Source organism: Cyclopterus lumpus, chromosome 20 (assembly GCF_009769545.1).
Source record: "Cyclopterus lumpus isolate fCycLum1 chromosome 20, fCycLum1.pri, whole genome shotgun sequence".
In the NCBI taxonomy this organism is placed as follows: domain Eukaryota; kingdom Metazoa; phylum Chordata; class Actinopteri; order Perciformes; family Cyclopteridae; genus Cyclopterus; species Cyclopterus lumpus.
In genome coordinates, this window is record NC_046985.1 from 529,373 (window position 1) to 555,473 (window position 26,101).

Below are 26,101 nucleotides of genomic sequence, written 5' to 3' on the forward strand. Positions count from 1 at the left end.
CATCAACATGAAGTGAGGAGTCAGGGTTTGATCAGCCAATCACAGCGAGGGTTCACTCTGTACACGTCCAATAGCACGCAGTCTCGGTGGAGACGCCGCTCACCTGAGAGACAGACAGGTAAAGAGAGCCAGACAGGTTTTAATGACATGTTTACATCATGTTGACATCATGTTGTAACCAGACTCACAGATGTTTCCTCCGACTTCATACAGATGCTGAACAGAACTGCTGGAAGAGAAATACAGCACAATGATACATTATTAAATATGTGTGTGCGTGTGTGTGTGTGTGTGTGTTACCTGTTGTCAAACTCAAAGCGGGTGATGACGTCTCTGGCTCTAATCTGTCCATCAAGCTGTATCGCCATGGAAACCTTAGTGTGCATGGGGGCGTGAACCCTGATCACACCTGCACACAGCTCTGTAATCTACACACACACACACAGACACACACACACAGACGTATATCTGAGGCTTTCTTGTGAGCTTGAACACAGGGCTGAACCTGGTTCTCTGGTCGTCTCACCTGGTTCTTTGGTCTCACCTGGTTCTCTAGTCTCACCTGGTTCTCTGGTCGTCTCACCTGGTTCTTTGGTCTCTGTCTCACCTGGTTTTCTGGTCTCACCTGGTTCTCTGGTCTCACCTGGTTCTCTGGTCGTCTCACCTGGTTCTTTGGTCTCTGTCTCACCTGGTTCTCTAGTCTCTGTCTCAGTTATCTTGCCTCACCTGATTCTCTTGTCTCACCTGGTTCTCTAGTCTTTGTCTTACATGGTTCTCAAGTCTCACCTGGTTCTCTAGTCTCTGTCTCACCTTGTTATCTTGCCTCACCTGGTTCTCTGGTCTCACCTGGTTCTCTGGTCGTCTCACCTGGTTCTTTGGTCTCTGGTCTCACCTGGTTCTCTGGTCTCACCTGGTTCTCTGGTCGTCTCACCTGGTTCTTTGGTCTCTGTCTCACCTGGTTCTCTAGTCTCTGTCTCAGTTATCTTGCCTCACCTGATTCTCTTGTCTCACCTGGTTCTCTAGTCTTTGTCTTACATGGTTCTCAAGTCTCACCTGGTTCTCTAGTCTCTGTCTCACCTTGTTATCTTGCCTCACCTGGTTCTCTGGTCTCACCTGGTTCTCTGGTCTCACCTGGTTCTCTGGTCGTCTCACCTGGTTCTTTGGTCTCTGTCTCACCTGGTTCTCTGGTCTCACCTGGTTCTCTGGTCGTCTCACCTGGTTCTTTGGTCTCTGTCTCACCTGGTTCTCTAGTCTCTGTCTCAGTTATCTTGCCTCACCTGATTCTCTTGTCTCACCTGGTTCTCTAGTCTTTGTCTTACATGGTTCTCAAGTCTCACCTGGTTCTCTAGTCTCTGTCTCACCTTGTTATCCTGCCTCACCTGGTTCTCTGGTCTCACCTGGTTCTCTGGTCGTCTCACCTGGTTCTTTGGTCTCTGTCTCACCTGGTTCTCTAGTCTCTGTCTCAGTTATCTTGCCTCACCTGATTCTCTGGTCTCACCTGGTTCTCTAGTCTTTGTCTTACATGGTTCTCAAGTCTCACCTGGTTCTCTAGTCTCTGTCTCACCTTGTTATCTTGCCTCACCTGGTTCTCTGGTCTCACCTGGTTCTCTGGTCTCACCTGGTTCTCTGGTCGTCTCACCTGGTTCTTTGGTCTCTGTCTCACCTGGTTCTCTAGTCTCTGTCTCAGTTATCTTGCCTCACCTGATTCTCTGGTCTCACCTGGTTCTCTAGTCTTTGTCTTACATGGTTCTCAAGTCTCACCTGGTTCTCTAGTCTCTGTCTCACCTTGTTATCTTGCCTCACCTGGTTCTCTGGTCTCACCTGGTTCTCTGGTCTCACCTGGTTCTCAGGTATTTGTCTTACATGGTTCTCAAGTCTCACCTGGTTCTCAAATCTCACCAGGTTCTCTAGTCTCTGTCTCACCTTGTTATCTTGCCTCACCTGGTTCTCAAGTCTCACCTGGTTCTCTGGTATCACCTGGTTCTCTGATCTCACCTGGTTCTATGGTCTTTGTATCACCTGGTTCTCTGGTCTCACCTGGTTCTATGGTCTTTGTATCACCTGGTTCTCTGATCTCTGTCTCACCTGGTTTTCTAATCTCACCTGGTTATCTAGTCTTTGTCTTACATGGTTCTCAAGTCTCACCTGGTTCTCAAATCTCATCTGGTTATCTAGTCTTTGTCTTACATGGTTCTCAAGTCTCACCTGGTTCTCAAATCTCACCTGGTTCTCTAATCTCACCTGGTTATCTAGTCTTTGTCTTACCTGGTTATATGGTCTCTGTCTCACCTAGTCCTCTGTCTCACCTGGTTCTCAGGTCTCTGTCTCACCTGGTTCTCTGGTCTCACCTGGTTATCTAGTCTTTGTCTTACATGGTTCTCAAGTATCACCTGGTTCTCTAATCTCACCTGGTTCTCTGGTCGTCTCATCAGGTTCTCTGATCTCTGTCACCTGGTTCTCTAATCTCACCTGGTTATCTAGTCTTTGTCTTACCTGGTTTCTAGTCTCTGCCTCACCTGGTTCTCTAGCCTCACCTGGTTCTCTGGTCGTCTCACCTTGTTATCTTGTCTCACCTGGTTCTCTGGTCGTCTCACCTTGTTATCTTGTATGACCTGGTTCTCTTGTCTCTGTTTCACCTGGTTCTCTAGCCTCACCTGGTTCTCTGGTCGTATCACCTTGTTATCTTGTATGACCTGGTTCTCTTGTCTCCGTTTCACCTGGTTCTTTGGTCTGTGTCTCACCTGGTTCTCTTGTCGTCTCACCTTGTTATCTTGTCTCACCTGGTTCTCTGGTCGTCTCACCTTGTTATCTAGCCTCACCTGGTTCTCTGGTCGTCTCACCTTGTTATCTAGCCTCACCTGGTTCTCTGGTCGTCTCACCTTGTTATCTTGTCTCACCTGGTTCTCTGGTCGTCTCACCTTGTTATCTTGTCTCACCTGGTTCTCTGGTCGTCTCACCTTGTTATCTAGCCTCACCTGGTTCTCTGGTCGTCTCACCTTGTTATCTTGTCTCACCTGGTTCTCTTGTCGTCTCACCTTGTTATCTTGTCTCAACTGGTTCTCTGGTCGTCTCACCTTGTTATCTTGTATGACCTGGTTCTCTGGTCGTCTCACCTTGTTATCTTGTCTCAACTGGTTCTCTGGTCTGTCTCACCTTGTTATCTTGTCTCACCTGGTTCTCTGGTCGTCTCACCTTGTTATCTTGTATGACCTGGTTCTCTTGTCTCTGTTTCACCTGTTTCTCTGGTCTCACCTGGTCATCTACTTTCAACTGGTTCTCTTATATCACCTGGTGGTTCTCTGGTCTGTCTCACCTTGTTATCTTGTATGACCTGGTTCTCTTGTCCCTGTTTCACCTGGTTCTTTGGTCTGTGTCTCACCTGGTTCTCTTGTCGTCTCACCTTGTTATCTAGCCTCACCTGGTTCTCTGGTCGTCTCACCTTGTTATCTTGTATGACCTGGTTCTCTTGTCTCTGTTTCACCTGGTTCTCTGGTCTCACCTGGTCATCTACTTTCAACTGGTTCTCTTATATCACCTGGTGGTTCTCTGGTCTGTCTCACCTTGTTATCTTGTCTCACCTGGTTCTCTGGTCGTCTTACCTTGTTATCTTGTCTCACCTGGTTCTCTTGTCGTCTCACCTTGTTATCTAGCCTCACCTGGTTCTCTGGTCGTCTCACCTTGTTATCTTGTCTCACCTGGTTCTCTTGTCGTCTCACCTTGTTATCTTGTCTCACCTGGTTCTCTTGTCGTCTCACCTTGTTATCTAGCCTCACCTGGTTCTCTGGTCGTCTCACCTTGTTATCTTGTCTCACCTTGTTATCTTGTCTCACCTGGTTCTCTGGTCGTCTCACCTTGTTATCTAGCCTCACCTGGTTCTCTGGTCGTCTCACCTTGTTATCTTGTATGACCTGGTTCTCTTGTCTCTGTTTCACCTGGTTCTCTGGTCTCACCTGGTCATCTACTTTCAACTGGTTCTCTTATATCACCTGGTGGTTCTCTGGTCTGTCTCACCTTGTTATCTAGCCTCACCTGGTTCTCTGGTCGTCTCACCTTGTTATCTTGTATGACCTGGTTCTCTTGTCTCTGTTTCACCTGGTTCTCTGGTCTCACCTGGTCATCTACTTTCAACTGGTTCTCTTATATCACCTGGTGGTTCTCTGGTCTGTCTCACCTGGTTTCTGTCGTTCTTCCTCCTCAGCAGTTTCTTGGCCCTTGTCAGGTCGAACTGTTTCTGATTGGACGCTTGGTTCATCTGTCTCACCTGAGACAGCAGGAAGCTGGGGACCTACCAAAGACAACAGGAAGTGATGTCATGGACAGGTAAAACAGTGATGTGAATGTGTGTGTCCTCTGACTCACGGTCCACAACAAGTCCTGGTGTGTGATCATCAGCTGGACCAGGTGAGCTCCGCCCACCGCCTCCTCCAGCTCCTCCTGCTTCCTGGCGGTGTAGCGCTTGTTGCCACGGTGACGGTAGGTGAACAGGTTTGGCGCCATCACCATGGAGACGTTCCACAGAGACATCCGGTTCTGGTCCTGATGAGAGACCACTTGACGCAGGAAGACCAGCAGAGACTGGGACACGGAAACAGATCCATGTTTACCTTTGATTGGTTGATTGATTAATTTGTTTATTTATTAGTTGATTTGTTGGTTGATTGGTTTATTTATTAGCTGATTTATTGGTTGATTGGTTGATTGATTGGTTTATTTATTAGTTGATTTGTTGGTTGATTGGTTTATTTATTAGCTGATTTATTGGTTGATTGATTGGTTTATTTATTAGCTGATTTGTTGGTTAGTTGGTTGATTGGTTGGTTTATTGATTGATTGGTTGGTTAGTTGGTTGGTTTATTAATTGGTTGGTTAGTTAATTGGTTGGTTTATTGATTGGTTGATGGATTGGTTTATTGATTGGTTGGTTGGTTAGTTGATTGGTTGGTTCATTGGTTTATTTGGTTGGTTGGTTGGTTGATTGGTTGGTTCATTGGTTTATTGGTTGGTTGGTTGGTTAGTTGATTGGTTGGTTCATTGGTTTATTGATTGGTTGGTTGGTTAGTTGATTGGTTGGTTCATTGGTTTATTGATTGGTTGGTTAGTTGGTTGGTTGGTTCATTGGTTTATTGGTTGGTTGGTTAGTTGGTTGGTTGGTTCATTGGTTTATTGGTTGGTTGGTTAGTTGGTTGGTTGGTTCATTGGTTTATTGGTTGGTTGGTTGGTTAGTTGATTGGTTGGTTCATTGGTTTATTGATTGGTTGGTTGGTTAGTTGATTGGTTGGTTCATTGGTTTATTGATTGGTTGGTTGGTTAGTTGGTTGGTTAGTTGGTTGGTTGGTTCATTGGTTTATTGGTTGGTTGGTTGGTTAGTTGGTTGGTTGGTTCATTGGTTTATTGGTTGGTTGGTTGGTTAGTTGGTTGGTTGGTTTATTAATTGGTTGGTTAGTTGATTGGTGTTTATTGATTGGTTGGTGGATTGATTGATCCTTACTCTGAGTGTGTCTCTGTTGGCTTCAGGAAGCAGAAGCGACAGCAGCTGCAGAGCCTGAACCTGGTGGACCACCGAGGACACACCTGTAGAGACAGGTGTTCATTTAGATACTGTTGTGAGGACCAAAAGACCATCATCCTCATAATGATCCATCACAGTGTGTGTGTGTGTGTGTGGGGTAGTGTGTTTGTGTGTGTGTGTGTATGTGTGCCTGTGTGGGTGTGTGTAAGTGTGTGTGTGTGTGTGTGTGTAAGTGTGTGTACCCAGCACAGAGCGGTATGTGGACAGGTGTGTGTGTGTCAGCAGAGGTGTCGGCAGCTCTCTGATGAAGAGCTTCAGGAGACCTGCAGCCTCCACCTGTCTCACTGCAGACCAGTCAAACTCTCCACAACACCTGTCTAACTCTCTACGCAGATACTGAGGGCACAGACAGACAGACAGGTGTCACTCCATCATTCTGTGGAATATCACAGTGTGTGTGTGTGTGTCTGCGTGCGGTACCTTTAGTCTAGCAGCTGATCCTGGAACTCTGAGAATCCCTTCAGTCTGTAGACCGGTCTGCTCTAAAATACACAACAACTACACACACACAGGTTTGACTTTCTGCACTTAAGAGGCCCAACAAGACAGACAGACAGACAGACAGGCATGTAGGCAGGAAGGAAGGCAGACAGACAGACAGACAGACAGGCAGGAAGGCATGTAGGCAGGAAGGAAGGCAGACAGACAGACAGACAGACAGGCAGGAAGGCATGTAGGCAGGAAGGAAGGCAGACAGACAGACAGGCAGGCAGGCAGGCAGGCATGTAGGCAGGAAGGAAGGCAGACAGACAGACAGACAGGCAGACAGACAGACAGGCATGTAGGAAGGCAGGCAGGCAGGCAGACAGACAGACAGGCAGGAAGGAAGGCAGACAGACAGACAGACAGGCAGACAGACAGACAGGCATGTAGGAAGGCAGACAGACAGACAGACAGGCAGGCAGGCATGTAGGCAGGAAGGCAGACAGACAGGCATGTAGGAAGGCAGACAGACAGACAGGCATGTAGGAAGGCAGACAGACAGACAGGCATGTAGGAAGGCAGACAGACAGACAGGCATGTAGGAAGGCAGACAGACAGACAGGCATGTAGGAAGGCAGACAGACAGACAGGCATGTAGGAAGGCAGACAGACAGACAGGCTGGCTGACTGACTTTCTTTACCTTCTGGAAGACGACAGGAACTTTAACTCCTGGAAACTTCTTCCTGTCGTTTTCCAGCAGCGAGTTCAGAGGAACAGAGAAGACGCCGCTGTCTGGTGATAACAAGAATAATGACTAATAATGTAATAATAATAATGTAAATGATAGATATTTTAATAATATTTATATTACTAATGTAATAATGATCACTAAAAGGATAATAATAATGATGATAATAACTGAATCCATTCAGTCCATCAACAGCTGTGTGATGTAATCAGACTCGTTGGTTTAAACTGGCTGTGAACCTGCGATCGAGTGATCAAATGAAGCGCACCTCGAGTCCTGTGGCGCGGCGGGCGGTGGCGTTTGGTTTGGACACCCAGAGCGAGCAGGAAGGTGGAGAGCTCGATGTGAGAGATGAAGCCGAGGCGGGTGAGGTCACATGGGGACAGGTCGTCTGCCGAGACGAGACCCTGAGAGGGTGAGACGGGTACAAACTACACACAGACACACACAAACACATGCACACACACAGACACACACGCACACACATACACACACACACGCACACACATGCACACACACACACACACACACATACACACACAGACACACACGCACACACAGACACACACGCACACACATACACACACACACACGCACACACATGCACACGCACACACATGCACACACACACACACACACACACATACACACACACACACATACACACATACACACACACACACATGCACACACACACACATACACACATACACACACACACACACAGACGCACACACACACACACACACACACATACACACATACACACACACACACGCACACACACACACACAGACACACACACACACACACACACACATACACACACGTGTCTAACAACTAACACCTTTGGTTTGTCTTTTACATCCCCCAAAGCATTATGGGAACTGTAGTTCCACCGGATAGCAGCAATACAAAGAGTAAAACTAGAAGCAGGAGAGTGTGTCTGGGGGTCAGAGGTCAGACTCACCGGCAGGTCACCACTGTCTCCGTGGAAACGAAGACAGTCCCAACAAGTCCCGCCCTTTTTGTGCTCAGCAACGCCTTCTGAGTACGGAGATTCCCTCAGCAGCCAATCAGCTCGTCTCGACCAGCTGACAGAATGGGAGTGTGTGTCTGTTGGAGAGTGTGTGTGTGTAGGAGAGTGTGTGTGTGTTGGAGAGTGTGTGTGTGTAGGAGAGTGTGTGTGTGTAGGAGAGTGTGTGTGTGTAGGAGAGTGTGTGTGTGTTGGAGAGTGTGTGTGTGTAGGAGAGTGTGTGTGTGTTGGAGAGTGTGTGTGTGTTGGAGAGTGTGTGTGTGTTGGAGAGTGTGTGTGTGTTGGAGAGTGTGTGTGTGTAGGAGAGTGTGTATTTGTTGGAGAGTGTGTGTGTGTAGGAGAGTGTGTATTTGTTGGAGAGTGTGTGTGTGTAGGAGAGTGTGTGTGTGTTGAAGAGTGTGTGTGTGTTGGGGATGATGGGTGTTCAGGTAGGTGATCTTCAAAATCAAATGTAGGAAGCGTTGGTCGAACTGGAAACACAAACGGTAAACAGTTTATTTCCTCGTCCAGCACTTAAAGAGCAACATGACCACTAGAACACATACAAGACCACTAGTACCACCTAGAGATCACTAGAACCACCGAAAAGACCACTACAACCACCTAGAGATCACTAGAACCACCGAAAAGACCACTACAACCACCTAGAGATCACTAGAACCACCGAAAAGACCACTACAACCACATAAAAGACTACTAGAACCACGAAGGATCTACTAGAACCAACTAAAAGACTACTAGAACCACCTAAAAGACCACTAGAACCACCTAAAGGACCACTAAAACCACCGAAAGGACTACTAGAACCACCAAAAGGTCTACTAGAACCACAATAAAGACCACTAGTACCACCTAAACGACCACTACAACCACCTAGAGATCACTAGAACCACCGAAAAGACCACTAGAACCACATAAAAGACTACTAGAACCACGAAGGATCCACTAGAACCACCTAAAAGACCACTAGAACCACCTAAAGGACCACTAAAACCACCGAAAGGACCACTAGAACCACCAAAAGGTCTACTAGAACCATATTAAAGACCACTGGAACCACAGAAATGACTACTAGAACCACAGAAAGAACTACATAAAGGACCACTAGAACCACAGAGAGGACTACTAGAACCACCAAAAGACCACTAGAACCACCAAAAGACCACTAGAACCACCTAAAAGACCACTAGAACCACCTAAAGGACTACTTTAACTAAAGGACCAGTACAACCACGTTAAATACCAATAGAACCACCTTAAGGATCACTAGAACTACCCAAAGGTCTACTAAAACTACCTAAATTTCCACTAATACCACCTAAAGGCACTCTTGAATAACTAACCAAAGGACCACTAGAACCATGTATAGGACCACTAGAACCACATAAAATCCACCAGTACCACCTAAAGGACCTCTTGAATAACCAAAGGACCACTAGAACCACTTAAAGGACCACTAAAACCAACTAAAGGACAACTGGAACCATCAAAATGACCATTGGATTTACCCAATGGACGATGAGAACCACCCAAAGAACTAAAGGACCACTGGAGCCACATTAAGGACGACTAGAACCATCCGAAGGACCCCTAGAACTAACTAAAGGCCCAGGAGAACCACCTAAATGACATCTAGAACCACCTTAAAGACCTCTAGAATGACCCAATATTCCACTAAAACTACCCAGAGGATCACTAGAAGCATTATATAGACCACTAGAACACCTAAAGGATGAATATAACTACCCAAAGGACCACCTAAGAGACCAATGGAACCATCTAAAGGACCACTAATCACGTAATGGAGCACTAGAACCTTGTTCTACAGGAACCAAATGAATTACAACAAGAACCTAAATGACTTTTAGAACATTCCCCAATGGACTGGGTAGAGTGCTGGGTGGGTCTGTTGGTCCATGAGCAGAGGGACAGACAGGTAAGTGGACAGACAGGTACCTCTGTGAGCGTTTCGCCGGATGGTTTTGGTGGTGGTGTGGTACCGACTCGGTGGGGGGGGGGAGGGGCATCTTTCTGCTGAGTCGTCGTCGTGCAGGAACTGTGTGTGTGTGTGTGTGTGTGTGTGTGTGTGTGTGTGTGTGTGTGTGTGAGAGAGAAAATACCTACATATTATTAACAATATTATCTTCAAATGTTGCAACAGTTTGGTTTCTCGTAATATTTAAACATTTTCATTGGAGTATATTTTAGAAACTTTAATATTTATATTTAGAGCCACCTCGGTGAAGATGTCGCGGACGTCTCTGATTGGCTGCTTGTTTCGGGTCTTCAGCGTCTGGTTGTAGTTGTCCAGCCTCGTCCTCACCGTTGCGGCTTGCTGCCGTGTCAGCGTGGACAGCAGCACCTCGGCGGGCGGCAGCACCTTCTCGGACGAAGAGGCGGTCACCAGGGAGGATAGCCCCGCCTCCGTAAGCCACGCCTCCTCCAGCTCCACCTCTGCAGGTAAACAAGGATGAGTACAAGTCAGACTGAAAGGCGGCGTCACACTCGGCTGTCAGTTTCACTTACCGTCCATACTCTTCCTCTCCTCCTCCTCCTCCTCTTCGTCTTTCTCCTGCTCGATGCTCCGCACTTCTCTCCAGTAGGTTTCCATGGTAGCACGGTGGAGGTCAGAGGTCACTGTTTGAGGGAGTGGAGAGGGAGTGGAGGGGGGGGGGGGTGGTAGGTGGAGATGACAACATCCTGCAGAGACGGACTGAAGCGATAGATCCTGTCAGCCAATCGGAGCGTCTAGATCCTGTCAGCCAATCGGAGCGTCTAGATCCTGTCAGCCAATCGGAGTGTCTAGCTCCTGTCAGCCAATCGGAGTGTCTAGATCCTGTCAGCCAATCAGAGCGTCTAGATCCTGTCAGCCAATCAGAGTGTCTAGATCCTGTCAGCCAATCAGAGTGTCTAGATCCTGTCAGCCAATCAGAGTGTCTAGATCCTGTCAGCCAATCGGAGCGTCTAGATCCTGTCAGCCAATCAGAGTGTCTAGATCCTGTCAGCCAATCAGAGCGTCTAGATCCTGTCAGCCAATCAGAGTGTCTAGATCCTGTCAGCCAATCAGAGTGTCTAGATCCTGTCAGCCAATCGGAGTGTCTAGATCCTGTCAGCCAATCGGAGTGTCTAGATCCTGTCAGCCAATCGGAGCGTCTAGATCCTGTCAGCCAATCGGAGCGTCTAGATCCTGTCAGCCAATCGGAGTCAACTAGCTTCAGATTTATTTTGGATTATTTAAGCTTGAGTTGAACTGAAGTTCTATATTTAATGTCATAGTGAATCATCATTTTTAATATCTTAACATTCTTAAAGGTGAGAAGCTGATTGGATAATAGTTTGGTATTTAGAAGTTGTGGTGGTTGAAGGACAAAACTGAGCTCATATTAAATATTGATCACGTCCGTGTGTGAGAGGAAGTCAGCGTATTGATCCGTGTGTGTGTTGGGGGAACCTCGGTCTAATGGTTCTGGTTCCCTGGGGGAGGACAGAGTGGGGTGCGCAGGCTAACGCTAGCTGCTTCAGTGGGTCCATTAGGAGGAAATGGATGGTGTCGGCCAATAAGAGCGTCAGAGATAAGTGTTTTGACTCAGGTCGTCAGACGGTAATCTGACCTGGTTATTCCTCTTTCACAGAGACCTGAAATCCTCTGAAAACCACACAGACCTCACTTCAGGTTCAGGTTTACCTTCAACCAGGTCTGGTGGTTTCTACCTAGTTTAGGAGCTGGTTTATTGGTACCGGATTTGGTTTGGAGTCGGTCCTATAAACACTTAAGAGTTGGGGTCTGAAGCCACAATCCAGACCAAACATCTTACGGAGCTGGTTTAGACAGGTTGGTCGTTCAGGTCTCTGATCAGGTCTTCAGAGAAGAGGTCTTCAACATGAGACTAGCAGAATGAGATGGTTTAGACTTCTGGTAGATCTTTAGAAGAACTGTGTTTAGTTTTAGCTGCTTGGTTCTCTTTAGTCCAGGACCTTGTCCTCAGACCGGTTTAAACTTCATATGTGAGAGTCACATGTTTATTAACAAAGCCTCATTCTGGATCCAGATGAGAGTCCAGAGACTGAACCTGATGCAAAACAGGACATTATTAGGGACGCAGGCCAGATCCACTCGGGACGTAACCTGTAGGTGTCATCTGGACCAGGTCTGGAGTCTGTCCTGTTCCGGATCTGGCTCACTAGACTTGCTGGATCCTCTAGAAGTCATGATTGGATCTGGTCCTCGTAGACCTGGTTTTGATCATGTTTGATGGTTCCAGACTTTTTCAGATTTCAGAGATTTTTACGAACAAAATGATTTGAGGAGCAAATAACGGCCAGATTTATCAATAATGAACATAATCATTACACTATACATTATATATATCATTTGTATCAATAGAGACATAAAGAGAAGAAAACAGACTCACCTCCGATCAGTCCGGTCACTGCTCGTCTGTGAGCAGAGAAAGGAGGGGCTGGGGGAGTGGCCAGAGAGAGGAAAGGGGCGGAGCAAGCTCCCAGTTTAGACCAGCAGTTGGACACCAGCTCAGACTGGGAGTGTTGGAGAGATCCTCCATCAGTTTGTCCCCCAGTACCTTGTGCTGGACAAGTCCTCCTTAGGGCTCAGCCTTAGAGATAGGGTAAGGAGATGAGTTTCCTCTGTAGGACTCAGCCATAGAGATAAGGTAAGGAGATGAGTTTCCTCTGTAGGACTCAGTCTTAAAGATAGGGTAAGGAGATGAGTTTCCTCCTTAGGGCTCAGTCTTAGAGATAGGGTAAGGAGATGAGTTTCCTCCTTAGGGCTCAGCCTTAGATATAGGGTAAGGAGATGAGTTTCCTCCTTAGGGCTCAGCCTTAGAGATAGGGTAAGGAGATGAGTTTCCTCTGTAGGGCTCAACCTTAGAGATGGGGTAAGGAGATGAGTTTCCTCCTTAGGGCTCAGCCTTAGAGATAGGGTAAGGAAATGAGTTTCCTCCTTAGGGCTCAGCCTTAGAGATAGGGTAAGGAGATGAGTTTCCTCTGTAGGGCTCAGCCTTAGAGATAGGGTAAGGAGATGAGTTTCCTCTGTAGGACTCAGCCATAGAGATAGGGTAAGGAGATGAGTTTCCTCCTTAGGACTCAGTCTTAGAGATAGGGTAAGGAGATGAGTTTCCTCTGTAGGGGTCAGTCTTAGAGATAGGGTAAGGAGATGAGTTTCCTCCTTAGGGCTCAGCCTTAGAGATAGGGTAAGGAGATGAGTTTCCTCCTTAGGGCTCAGCCTTAGAGATAGGGTAAGGAGATGAGTTTCCTCCTTAGGGCTCAGCCTTAGAGATAGGGTAAGGAGATGAGTTTCCTCCTTAGGGCTCAGCCTTAGAGATAGGGTAAGGAGATGAGTTTCCTCTGTAGGACTCAGCCTTAGAGATAGGGTAAGGAGATGAGTTTCCTCCTTAGGGCTCAGCCTTAGAGATAGGGTAAGGAGATGAGTTTCCTCCTTAGGGCTCAGCATTAGAGATAGGGTAAGGAGATGAGTTTCCTCTGTAGGACTCAGCCATAGAGATAAGGTAAGGAGATGAGTTTCCTCCTTAGGGCTCAGCCTTAGAGATAGGGTAAGGAGATGAGTTTCCTCTGTAGGGCTCAGCCTTAGAGATAGGGTAAGGAGATGAGTTTCCTCCTTAGGACTCAGTCTTAGAGATAGGGTAAGGAGATGAGTTTCCTTTGTAGGGCTCAGCCTTAGAGATAGGGTAAGGAGATGAGTTTCCTCCTTAGGGCTCAGTCTTAGAGATAGGGTAAGGAGATGAGTTTCCTCTGTAGGGCTCAGCCTTAGAGATAGGGTAAGGAGATGAGTTTCCTCTGTAGGGCTCAGCCTTAGATATAGGGTAAGGAGATGAGTTTCCTTTGTAGGGCTCAGCCTTAGAGATAGGGTAAGGAGATGAGTTTCCTCCTTAGGGCTCAGTCTTAGAGATAGGGTAAGGAGATGAGTTTCCTCTGTAGGGCTCAGCCTTAGAGATAGGGTAAGGAGATGAGTTTCCTCCTTAGGGCTCAGCCTTAGAGATAGGGTAAGGAGATGAGTTTCCTTTGTAGGGCTCAGTCTTAGAGATAGGGTAAGGAGATGAGTTTCCTCCTTAGGGCTCAGCCTTAGAGATAGGGTCAGGAGATGAGTTTCCTCCTTAGGGCTCAGCCTTAGAGATAGGGTAAGGAGATGAGTTTCCTCCTTAGGGCTCAGCCTTAGAGATAGGGTAAGGAGATGAGTTTCCTTCTTAGGGATCAGTCTTAGAGATAGGGTAAGGAGATGAGTTTCCTCCTTAGGGCTCAGTCTTAGAGATATTATTATTATATAATATATTATTATGGACATTATAGAATGGTTATTATATTATAGACATTATATTATGGACATTATATTATAGACATTATAGAATGGTTATTAGATTATAGACATTATATTATAGACATTATATTATGGACATTATATTATAGACATTATAGAATGGTTATTAGATTATAGACATTATATTATGGACATTATATTATAGACATTATAGAATGGTTATTAGATTATAGACATTATATTATAGACATTATATTATGGACATTATATTATAAACATTATATTATAGACATTATAGAATGGACATTATAGAATGGTTATTATATTATAAACATTATATTATAGACATTATATTATGGACATTATAGAATGGACATTATATTATGGACATTATATTATAAACATTATATTATAGACATTATAGAATGGTTATTATATTATAAACATTATATTATAGACATTATAGAATGGACATTAGATTATAGACATTATATTATAAACATTATATTATAGACATTATATTATGGACATTATATTATAGACATTATATTATGGACATTATATTATAGACATTATAGAATGGTTATTATATTATAAACATTATATTATAGACATTATAGAATGGACATTAGATTATAGACATTATATTATAGACATTATATTATAGACATTATATTATGGACATTATATTATAAACATTATATTATAGACATTATAGAATGGTTATTATATTATAAACATTATATTATAGACATTATAGAATGGACATTATATTATAGACATTATATTATAGACATTATAGAATGGTTATTATATTATAAACATTATATTATAGACATTATAGAATGGACATTAGATTATAGACATTATATTATAAACATTATATTATAGACATTATATTATAGACATTATATTATAAACATTATATTATAAACATTATATTATGGACATTATATTATAAACATTATATTATGGACATTATAGAATGGTTATTATATTATAAACATTATATTATAGACATTATAGAATGGACATTATAGAATGGACATTATAGAATGGTTATTATATTATAAACATTATATTATAGACATTATAGAATGGACATTATATTATGGACATTATAGAATGGACATTATATTATGGACATTATATTATAGACATTATATTATAGACATTATAGAATGGACATTATAGAATGGTTATTATATTATAGACATTATATTATGGACATTATATTATAGACATTATAGAATGGTTATTATATTATAGACATTATATTATAGACATTATAGAATGGACATTATATTATAAACATTATATTATAAACATTATATTATAGACATTATATTATAAACATTATATTATAAACATTATATTATGGACATTATATTATAAACATTATATTATGGACATTATAGAATGGTTATTATATTATAAACATTATATTATAGACATTATAGAATGGACATTATAGAATGGTTATTATATTATAGACATTATATTATGGACATTATATTATAGACATTATAGAATGGTTATTATATTATAGACATTATATTATAGACATTATAGAATGGACATTATATTATAGACATTATATTATGGACATTATATTATGGACATTATATTATAGACATTATATTATAGACATTATAGAATGGACATTATAGAATGGTTATTATATTATAGACATTATATTATGGACATTATATTATAGACATTATAGAATGGTTATTATATTATAAACATTATATTATAGACATTATAGAATGGACATTATATTATAGACATTATATTATGGACATTATATTATAGACATTATATTATAGACATTATATTATAGACATTATAGAATGGACATTATAGAATGGACATTATATTATAGACATTATATTATAGACATTATAGAATGGACATTATAGAATGGTTATTATATTATAGACATTATATTATGGACATTATATTATAGACATTATAGAATGGTTATTATATTATAAACATTATATTATAGACATTATAGAATGGACATTATAGAATGGACATTATATTATGGACATTATATTATAAACATTATATTATAGACATTATAGAATGGACATTATATTATAGACATTATATTATAGACATTATATTATAGACATTATATTATGGACATTAGATTATAGACATTATAGAATGGACATTATAGAATGGTTATTAGATTATAGACATTATATTATAAACATTATATTATAGACATTATATTATAAACATTATATTATGGACATTATATTATAGACATTAGATTATAGACATTATAGAATGGACATTATAGAATGGACAATATATTATAAACATTATATTATGGACATTATAGAATGGTTATTATATTATAAACATTATATTATAGACATTATAGAATGGACATTATATTATAGACATTAGATTATAGACATTATATTATAGACATTAGATTATAGACATTATAGAATGGACATTATATTATAGACATTAGATTATGGACATTATATTATAGACATTAGATTATAGACATTATAGAATGGACATTATAGAATGGACATTATAGAATGGACATTATAGAATGGTTATTAGATTATAGACATTATATTATAAACATTATATTATAGACATTATATTATGGACATTATATTATGGACATTATAGAATGGTTATTAGATTATAGACATTATATTATAAACATTATATTATAGACATTATAGAATGGACATTATATTATAGACATTATATTATAGACATTATATTATAAACATTATATTATGGACATTATAATATAAACATTATATTATAGACATTATAGAATGGACATTATATTATAGACATTATATTATAGACATTATATTATAAACATTATATTATAGACATTATATTATGGACATTATAATATAAACATTATATTATAGACATTATATTATGGACATTATAATATAAACATTATATTATAGACATTATAGAATGGACATTATAATATAAACATTATATTATAGACATTATAGAATATCATTTCTAATTTATTTATATATTTTCATGCTGTCTCCCTCCCTCCCCTGGGAGCATGCGCAGTGGGCTCGGCTCTCCTCATTTCCGTGTTGTGTGTGTCAGCAGCAGAGAGAGGCGGAACACCAGGGACGGTAAGTGCAGCCCGAGCAGCCGGTACCGGTACCGGTACCGGCTGCTCGGCCCTCTCTCTCTCTCTCTCTCTCTCTCCGGTCCTCCGGTTCCTCTCAGCGGCTCTCTGCTGTCGCTGAAGCCGCTCACAGGAGGTCTCAGGCCGGCAGAGGGCCGAGGATCACCGCTGTTTGTTGTTTCCTGGTTCAACCTGTCGGCTCCAACAGGACCGCACTTCCGGTCAGACATTCACAATAAGAGTGCGGATTGTTTAGTTTTGTTGGACTGACCAAAACAAACATGGTACATTCAGTCACGTGCTGCATCCAAAGTACTGTCTTAGTGTTTATTTGTGAAAAACATCTATATTAAATATTTATGACGGTGTCTGAGTACAACAAAATGTTTGCATCATTTAATAATCAGAGTTGATTTAAATATGACTCTTTCGCTGCAGATAGACATTTAATTTGAAGGGGTATGTGTGGATGTGTGTGTTTACATGGAGTCGGGATGAAGACTCAATTCAGTTTATTTTGTTTAGCCCAATATCACAAATCACAAACTCCCCTCAGAGGGCTTTACAATCTGTACACATACGACATCCCTGACCTTTGACCAGATGAACACTAGATGTCATGTGACCAGATGAACACTAGATGTCATGTGACCAGATGAACAATAGATGTCATGTGACCAGATGAACACTAGATGTCATGTGACCAGATGAACAATAGATGTCATGTGACCAGATGAACAATAGATGTCATGTGACCAGATGAACACTAGATGTCATGTGACCAGATGAACAATAGATGTCATGTGACCAGATGAACAATAGATGTCATGTGACCAGATGAACAATAGATGTCATGTGACCAGATGAACACTAGATGTCATGTGACCAGATGAACAATAGATGTCATGTGACCAGATGAACAATAGATGTCATGTGACCAGATGAACACTAGATGTCATGTGACCAGATGAACAATAGATGTCATGTGACCAGATGAACAATAGATGTCATGTGACCAGATGAACAATAGATGTCATGTGACCAGATGAACAATAGATGTCATGTGACCAGATGAACACTAGATGTCATGTGACCAGATGAACAATAGATGTCATGTGACCAGATGAACAATAGATGTCATGTGACCAGATGAACACTAGATGTCATGTGACCAGATGAACACTAGATGTCATGTGACCAGATGAACACTAGATGTCATGTGACCAGATGAACAATAGATGTCATGTGACCAGATGAACAATAGATGTCATGTGACCAGATGAACACTAGATGTCATGTGACCAGATGAACAATAGATGTCATGTGACCAGATGAACAATAGATGTCATGTGACCAGATGAACACTAGATGTCATGTGACCAGATGAACAATAGATGTCATGTGACCAGATGAACAATAGATGTCATGTGACCAGATGAACAATAGATGTCATGTGACCAGATGAACAATAGATGTCATGTGACCAGATGAACAATAGATGTCATGTGACCTGATGAACACTAGATGTCATGTGACCAGATGAACAATAGATGTCATGTGACCAGATGAACAATAGATGTCATGTGACCAGATGAACAATAGATGTCATGTGACCAGATGAACACTAGATGTCATGTGACCAGATGAACAATAGATGTCATGTGACCAGATGAACAATAGATGTCATGTGACCAGATGAACAATAGATGTCATGTGACCAGATGAACAATAGATGTCATGTGACCTGATGAACACTAGATGTCATGTGACCAGATGAACAATAGATGTCATGTGACCAGATGAACAATAGATGTCATGTGACCAGATGAACAGAGTTACATATCTAGGGGCAAACCTGTTACCCATCCTACTTTTTAGGACTCTAGGAACCACAAGTAGCCCCACATTTAGTGAGCAGCTCTCTAGTGGGGCAATATGGTACTACAAGCTCCTTAAGATATGATGGTGCATCACCAATCAAGGCTTAGGAAATGAGGAGGAAATGAAGATGATGATGAAGGTTATGAATGGATTGATGGGAAGAATCAGGAAACCAGAGACTGTGACACCTGTGCGGCGGGGTCCCGCCATAGGCTCACCTGGAGTCACCTGACAGGAAGAAGAAAATGATCAATACATATTTACAGACTTCCTTTTTTAATGTCTCATCAGAAAACAACCAAAAAATAACACAGGATGAAGAACAAAGTCAGCAGCACTCAAGGTAACACACACACACACACACACACACACACACACACACACACACACACACACCTGGTCCACCTGAGTGAAACCCTGCTCTATGATTGGCTCCCTGTTCATATCAGCTTCTGTTCACGTCTAGAGCTGTGATGGTGACCGGCCGCCTGCTCCTTTTTCAATCAATGTGTCAGGAAATGTTACAGGCTGTTATATGTGTCCATGTTACAGGCTGTTATATGTGTCCATGTTACAGGCTGTTATATGTGTCCATGTTACAGGCTGTTATATGTGTCCATGTTACAGGCTGTTATATGTGTCCATGTTACAGGCTGTTATATGTGTCCATGTTACAGGCTGTTATATGTATCCATGTTACAGGCTGTTATATGTGTCCATGTTACAGGCTGTTATATGTGTCCATGTTACAGGCTGTTATATGTATCCATGTTACAGGCTGTTATATGTGTCCATGTTACAGGCTGTTATATGGGTCTATGTTACAGGCTGTTACATATGTCCATGTTACAGGCTGTTATATGGGTCTATGTTACAGGCTGTTATATATATCCATGTTACAGGCTGTTATATGGGTCTATGTTACAGGCTGTTATATATATCCATGTTACAGGCTGTTATATGTGTCAATGTTACAGGCTGTTATATTGGTCCATGTTACAGGCTGTTATATGGATCCATGTTACAGGCTGTTATATGTGTCCATGTTACAGGCTGTTATATGTGTCCATGTTACAGGCTGTTATATGTGTCCATGTTACAGGCTGTTATATGGATCCATGTTACAGGCTGTTGTATTGGTCCATGTTACAGGCTGTTATATGGGTCCATGTTACAGGCTGTTATATTGGTCGTACAGGCTGTTATATGGGTCCATGTTACAGGCTGTTATATTGGTCCATGTTACAGGCTGTTATATTGGTCCATGTTACAGGCTGTTATATTGGTCCATGTTACAGGCTGTTATATTGGTCTATGTTACAGGCTGTTATATTGGTCCATGTTACAGGCTGTTATATTGGTCCATGTTACAGGCTGTTATATTGGTCTATGTTACAGGCTGTTATATTGGTCCATGTTACAGGCTGTTATATTGGTCCATGTTACAGGTTGTTATATTGGTCCATGTTACAGGCTGTTATATTGATCCATGTTACAGGCTGTTATATTGATCCATGTTACAGGCTGTTATATTGGTCCATGTTACAGGCTGTTATATTGATCCATGTTACAGGCTGTTATATTGGTCCATGTTACAGGCTGTTATATGGATCCATGTTACAGGCTGTTATATGGATCCATGTTACAGGCTGTTATATGTGTCCATGTTACAGGCTGTTATATGTGTCCATGTTACAGGCTGTTATATGGATCCATGTTACAGGCTGTTATATTGGTCCATGTTACAGGCTGTAATATTGGTCCATGTTACAGGCTGTTATATTGGTCTATGTTACAGGCTGTTATATGTGTCCATGTTACAGGCTGTAATATGTGTCCATGTTACAGGCTGTTATATGTGTCCATGTTACAGGCTGTTATATGTGTCCATGTTACAGGCTGTTATATGGATCCATGTTACAGGCTGTTATATTGGTCCATGTTACAGTCTGTTATATGTATCCATGTTACAGGCTGTTATATTGGTCCATGTTACAGGCTGTAATATTGGTCCATGTTACAGGCTGTTATATTGGTCTATGTTACAGGCTGTTATATGTGTCCATGTTACAGGCTGTTTTATGTGTCCATGTTACAGACTGTTATATTGGTCCATGTTACAGGCTGCTATATGGGTCCATGTTACAGGCTGTTATATTGGTCTATGTTACAGACTGTTATATTGGTCTATGTTACAGACTGTTATATTGGTCCATGTTACAGGCTGTTATATTGGTCCATGTTACAGGCTGTTATATTGGTCTATGTTACAGACTGTTATATTGGTCTATGTTACAGGCTGTTATATTGGTCTATGTTACAGGCTGTTATATTGGTCCATGTTACAGGCTGTTATATGGGTCCATGTTACAGACTTATATTGGTCTATGTTACCAGGCTGTTATATTGGTCCATGTTACAGGCTGTTATATTTGTCTATGTTAGAGGCTGTTATATTGGTCTATGTTACAGGCTGTTATATTGGTCCATGTTACAGGCTGTAATATTGGTCTATGTTACCAGGCTGTTATATTGGTCCATGTTACAGGCTGTAATATTGGTCCATGTTACAGGCTGTTATATGTGTCCATGTTACAGGCTGTTATATGGGTCCATGTTACAGGCTGTTATATTGGTCCATGTTACAGGCTGTAATATTGGTCTATGTTACAGGCTGTTATATTGGTCCATGTTACAGGCTGTTATATGTGTCCATGTTACAGGCTGTAATATGGGTCCATCTTACAGGCTGTTATATTGGTCCATGTTACAGGCTGTTATATGTGTCCATGTTACGGGCTGTAATATGGGTCCATCTTACAGGCTGTTATATTGGTCCATGTTACAGGCTGTTATATGTGTCCATGTTACAGGTTGTTATATGGGTCCATGTTACAGGCTGTTATATGGGTCCATGTTACAGGCTGTTATATGTGTCCATGTTACAGGCTGTTATATGGGTCCATGTTACAGGCTGTTATATTGGTCCATGTTACAGGCTGTAATATTGGTCTATGTTACAGGCTGTTATATTGGTCCATGTTACAGGCTGTTATATGTGTCCATGTTACAGGCTGTAATATGGGTCCATCTTACAGGCTGTTATATGGATCCATGTTACAGGCTGTTATATGTGTCCATGTTACAGGCTGTTATATGTGTCCATGTTACAGGCTGTTATATGTGTCCATGTTACAGGCTGTTATATGGATCCATGTTACAGGCTGTTGTATTGGTCCATGTTACAGGCTGTTATATGGGTCCATGTTACAGGCTGTTATATTGGTCCATGTTACAGGCTGTTATATTGGTCCATGTTACAGACTGTTCTATTGGTCCATGTTACAGACTGTTATATTGGTCCATGTTACAGGCTGTTATATGGGTCCATGTTACAGGCTGTTATATTGGTCCATGTTACAGGCTGTTATATGTGTCCATGTTACAGGCTGTTATATTGGTCCATGTTACAGGCTGTTATATGTGTCCATGTTACAGGCTGTTATATTGGTCCATGTTACAGGCTGTTATATGGGTCCATGTTACAGGCTGTTTTATATGTCCATATTACAGGCTGTTATATTGGTCCATGTTACAGGCTGTTATATTGGTCCATGTTACAGGCTGTTATATTGGTCCATGTTACAGGCTGTTCTATTGGTCCATGTTACAGGCTGTTATATTGGTTCTATGTTACAGACTGTTATATTGGTCTATGTTACAGACTGTTATATTGGTCTATGTTACAGACTGTTATATTGGTCCATGTTACAGGCTGTTATATTGGTCCATGTTACAGGCTGTTATATTGGTCCATGTTACAGGCTGTTCTATTGGTCCATGTTACAGGCTGTTATATTGGTCTATGTTACAGACTGTTATATTGGTCTATGTTACAGACTGTTATATTGGTCTATGTTACAGACTGTTATATCGGTCTATGTTACAGACTGTTATATTGGTCCATGTTACAGGCTGTTGTATATGTCCATGTTACAGGCTGTTATATTGGTCCATGTTACAGGCTGTTATATTAATCTATGTTACAGGCTGTTATATTGGTCCATGTCACAGACTGTTATATTGGTCTATGTTACAGGCTGTTATATTGGTCCATGTTACAGGCTGTTATATGGGTCCATCTTACAGGCTGTTATATTGGTCCTTGTTACAGGCTGTTCTATTGGTCCATGTTACAGGCTGTTATATTGGTCCATGTTACAGGCTGTTACATTGGTCCATGTTACAGGCTGTTCTATTGGTCCATGTTACAGGCTGTTATATTGGTTCTATGTTACAGACTGTTATATTGGTCTATGTTACAGACTGTTATATTGGTCTATGTTACAGACTGTTATATTTGTCCATGTTACAGGCTGTTATATTGGTCCATGTTACAGGCTGTTATATTGGTCCATGTTACAGGCTGTTCTATTGGTCCATGTTACAGGCTGTTATATTGGTTTATGTTACAGACTGTTATATTGGTCTATGTTACAGACTGTTATATTGGTCTATGTTACAGACTGTTATATCGGTCTATGTTACAGACTGTTATATTGGTTTATGTTACAGACTGTTATATTGGTCTATGTTACAGACTGTTATATTGGTCTATGTTACAGACTGTTATATCGGTCCATGTTACAGGCTGTTGTATATGTCCATGTTACAGGCTGTTATATTGGTCCATGTTACAGGCTGTTATATTAATCTATGTTACAGGCTGTTATATTGGTCCATGTCACAGACTGTTATATTGGTCTATGTTACAGGCTTTTATGTTGGTCCATGTTACAAGCTGTTATATGGGTCCATGTTACAGGCTGTTATATGGGTCTATGTTACAGGCTGTTATATGTGTCCATGTTACAGGCTGTTATATTGGTCCATGTTACAGGCTGTTATATTGGTCCATGTTACAGGCTGTTATATTGGTCCATGTTACAGGCTGTTATATTGGTCTATGTTACAGGCTGTTATATTGGTCCATGTTACAGGCTGTTATATGTGTCCATGTTACAGGCTGTTATATCGGTCTATGTTACAGGCTGTTATATTGGTCCATGTTACAGGCTGTTATATTGGTCCATGTTACAGGCTGTTATATTGGTCTATGTTACAGGCTGTTATATTGGTCCATGTTACAGGCTGTTATATGTGTCCATGTTACAGGCTGTTATATTGGTCCATGTTACAGGCTGTTATATGTGTCCATGTTACAGACTGTTATATTGGTCTATGTTACAGACTGTTATATGTGTCCATGTTACAGGCTGTTATATGGATCCATGTTACAGGCTGTTATATGTGTACATGTTACAGGCTGTTATATGTGTCCATGTTACAGGCTGTTATATTGGTCCATGTTACAGGCTGTTATATGTGTCCATGTTACAGACTGTTACATATGTCCATGTTACAGGCTGTTATATGGGTCTATGTTACAGGCTGTTATATGGGTCCATGTTACAGGCTGTTATATGTGTCCATGTTACAGGCTGTTATATTGGTCCATGTTACAGGCTGTTATATGTGTACATGTTACAAACTGTTATATATGTCCATGTTACAGGCTGTTATATTGGTCTATGTTACAGGCTGTTATATGTGTACATGTTACAGACTGTTATATGGGTCCATGTTACAGACTGTTATATGTGTCCATGTTACAGGCTGTTATATTGGTCCATGTTACAGGCTGTTATATGTGTACATGTTACAGACTGTTATATATGTCCATGTTACAGGCTGTTATATTGGTCTATGTTACAGGCTGTTATATGTGTACATGTTACAGACTGTTATATGGGTCCATGTTACAGACTGTTATATGTGTCCATGTTACAGACTTATATTGGTCCATGTTACAGGCTGTTATATGTGTCCATGTTACAGGCTGTTATATTGGTCCATGTTACAGGCTGTTATATGTGTACATGTTACAGACTGTTATATATGTCCATGTTACAGGCTGTTATATTGGTCTATGTTACAGGCTGTTGTATGTGTACATGTTACAGACTGTTATATATGTCCATGTTACAGGCTGTTATATTGGTCTATGTTACAGACTGTTATATATGTCCATGTTACAGGCTGTTATATTGGTCTATGTTACAGGCTGTTATATGGGTCCATGCTACAGGCTGTTATATTTGTCTATGTTACAGACTGTTATATTGGTCTATGTTACAGGCTGTTATATGTGTACATGTTACAGACTGTTATATGGGTCCATGTTACAGACTGTTATATGTGTCCATGTTACAGACTTATATTGGTCCATGTTACAGACTGTTATATTTGTCTATGTTACAGGCTGTTATATTGGTCCATGTTACAGACTGTTATATCCGTCCATGTTACAGGCTGTTATATTGGTCCATGTTACAGACTGTTATATCCGTCCATGTTACAGGCTGTTATATTGGTCTATGTTACAGGCTGTTATATGGGTCCATGCTACAGGCTGTTATATTTGTCTATGTTACAGACTGTTATATTGGTCTATGTTACAGGCTGTTATATGTGTACATGTTACAGACTGTTATATGGGTCCATGTTACAGACTGTTATATGTGTCCATGTTACAGACTTATATTGGTCCATGTTACAGACTGTTATATTTGTCTATGTTACAGGCTGTTATATTGGTCCATGTTACAGACTGTTATATCCGTCCATGTTACAGGCTGTTATATTGGTCCATGTTACAGACTGTTATATTGGTAATGTACTGCATATTAATGGAAGCTACGCTAGTGCTATGTGAGTTTACTTGCCTGACTATTTGTGGTTTATTCCCGTCATTCCCGCCAGAGAGGGGGCGTGGCTTATCTCCGTGGGAAGTTATAACTTCCGCCATCCACCATGGAAGAAATAACCACTATTTCAGCTTTATACTTTTTGTGGAAATCCCACAAACGTCAGAACATCTAACGCCCTGGTGTCTGGGTTCATAACACCACCCGTAGGTACACACAGCTCGGTGACTTTCACTGAC

General features: G+C 41.2%; 2 protein-coding genes across 9 annotated transcripts in view; one reads left to right on the forward strand and one right to left on the reverse strand.

The window, feature by feature from the left end:
- Positions 1-13: 13 nt before the first annotated feature.
- On the reverse strand, positions 14-11,587 carry arhgap28 (Rho GTPase activating protein 28). Its single transcript, XM_034560687.1, has 16 exons — positions 11,516-11,587; positions 10,304-10,505; positions 10,014-10,231; positions 9,734-9,833; positions 8,092-8,247; positions 7,712-7,887; positions 7,010-7,172; positions 6,694-6,785; positions 5,990-6,067; positions 5,752-5,905; positions 5,489-5,571; positions 4,360-4,575; positions 4,172-4,285; positions 301-428; positions 189-229; positions 14-103 (listed from the first exon to the last, which is right to left on the reverse strand). Exons 1-16 carry the CDS (start codon positions 11,585-11,587, stop codon positions 21-23), a joined length of 2,076 nt encoding a protein of 691 aa, XP_034416578.1. The 3' UTR covers positions 14-20.
- A 5,566-nt stretch (positions 11,588-17,153) lies between these two features.
- Positions 17,154-26,101, forward strand: part of LOC117749458 (lethal(3)malignant brain tumor-like protein 4) — a 58,465-nt gene continuing 49,517 nt past the window's right edge. For 7 of the 8 annotated variants that reach the window (XM_034560012.1, XM_034560013.1, XM_034560015.1 and 4 more), the window contains exons 1-2: positions 17,154-17,218; positions 19,387-19,438. In XM_034560012.1, the coding sequence (XP_034415903.1) occupies positions 19,411-19,438 (28 nt within the window). In that variant the 5' untranslated portion in view covers positions 17,154-17,218; positions 19,387-19,410. The remainder of the gene's footprint in view (positions 17,219-19,386; positions 19,439-26,101) is intronic. The other variant, XM_034560017.1, reaches the window with a different exon arrangement.

Excerpts from the sequence above, each read along its gene's own strand:
- arhgap28 (XM_034560687.1), bottom strand. The coding sequence starts at position 11,587 with ATGTTTGGTCTGGATTGTGGCTTCAGACCCCAACTCTTAAGTGTTTAT. Across the intron at positions 7,173-7,711 it reads GAGACAGTGGTGACCTGCCG|TTTGTACCCGTCTCACCCTC; the intron begins GTGAGTCTGACC and ends GTCTGTGTGTAG. Across the intron at positions 4,286-4,359 it reads ACCAGGACTTGTTGTGGACC|GTCCCCAGCTTCCTGCTGTC; the intron begins GTGAGTCAGAGG and ends TGTCTTTGGTAG.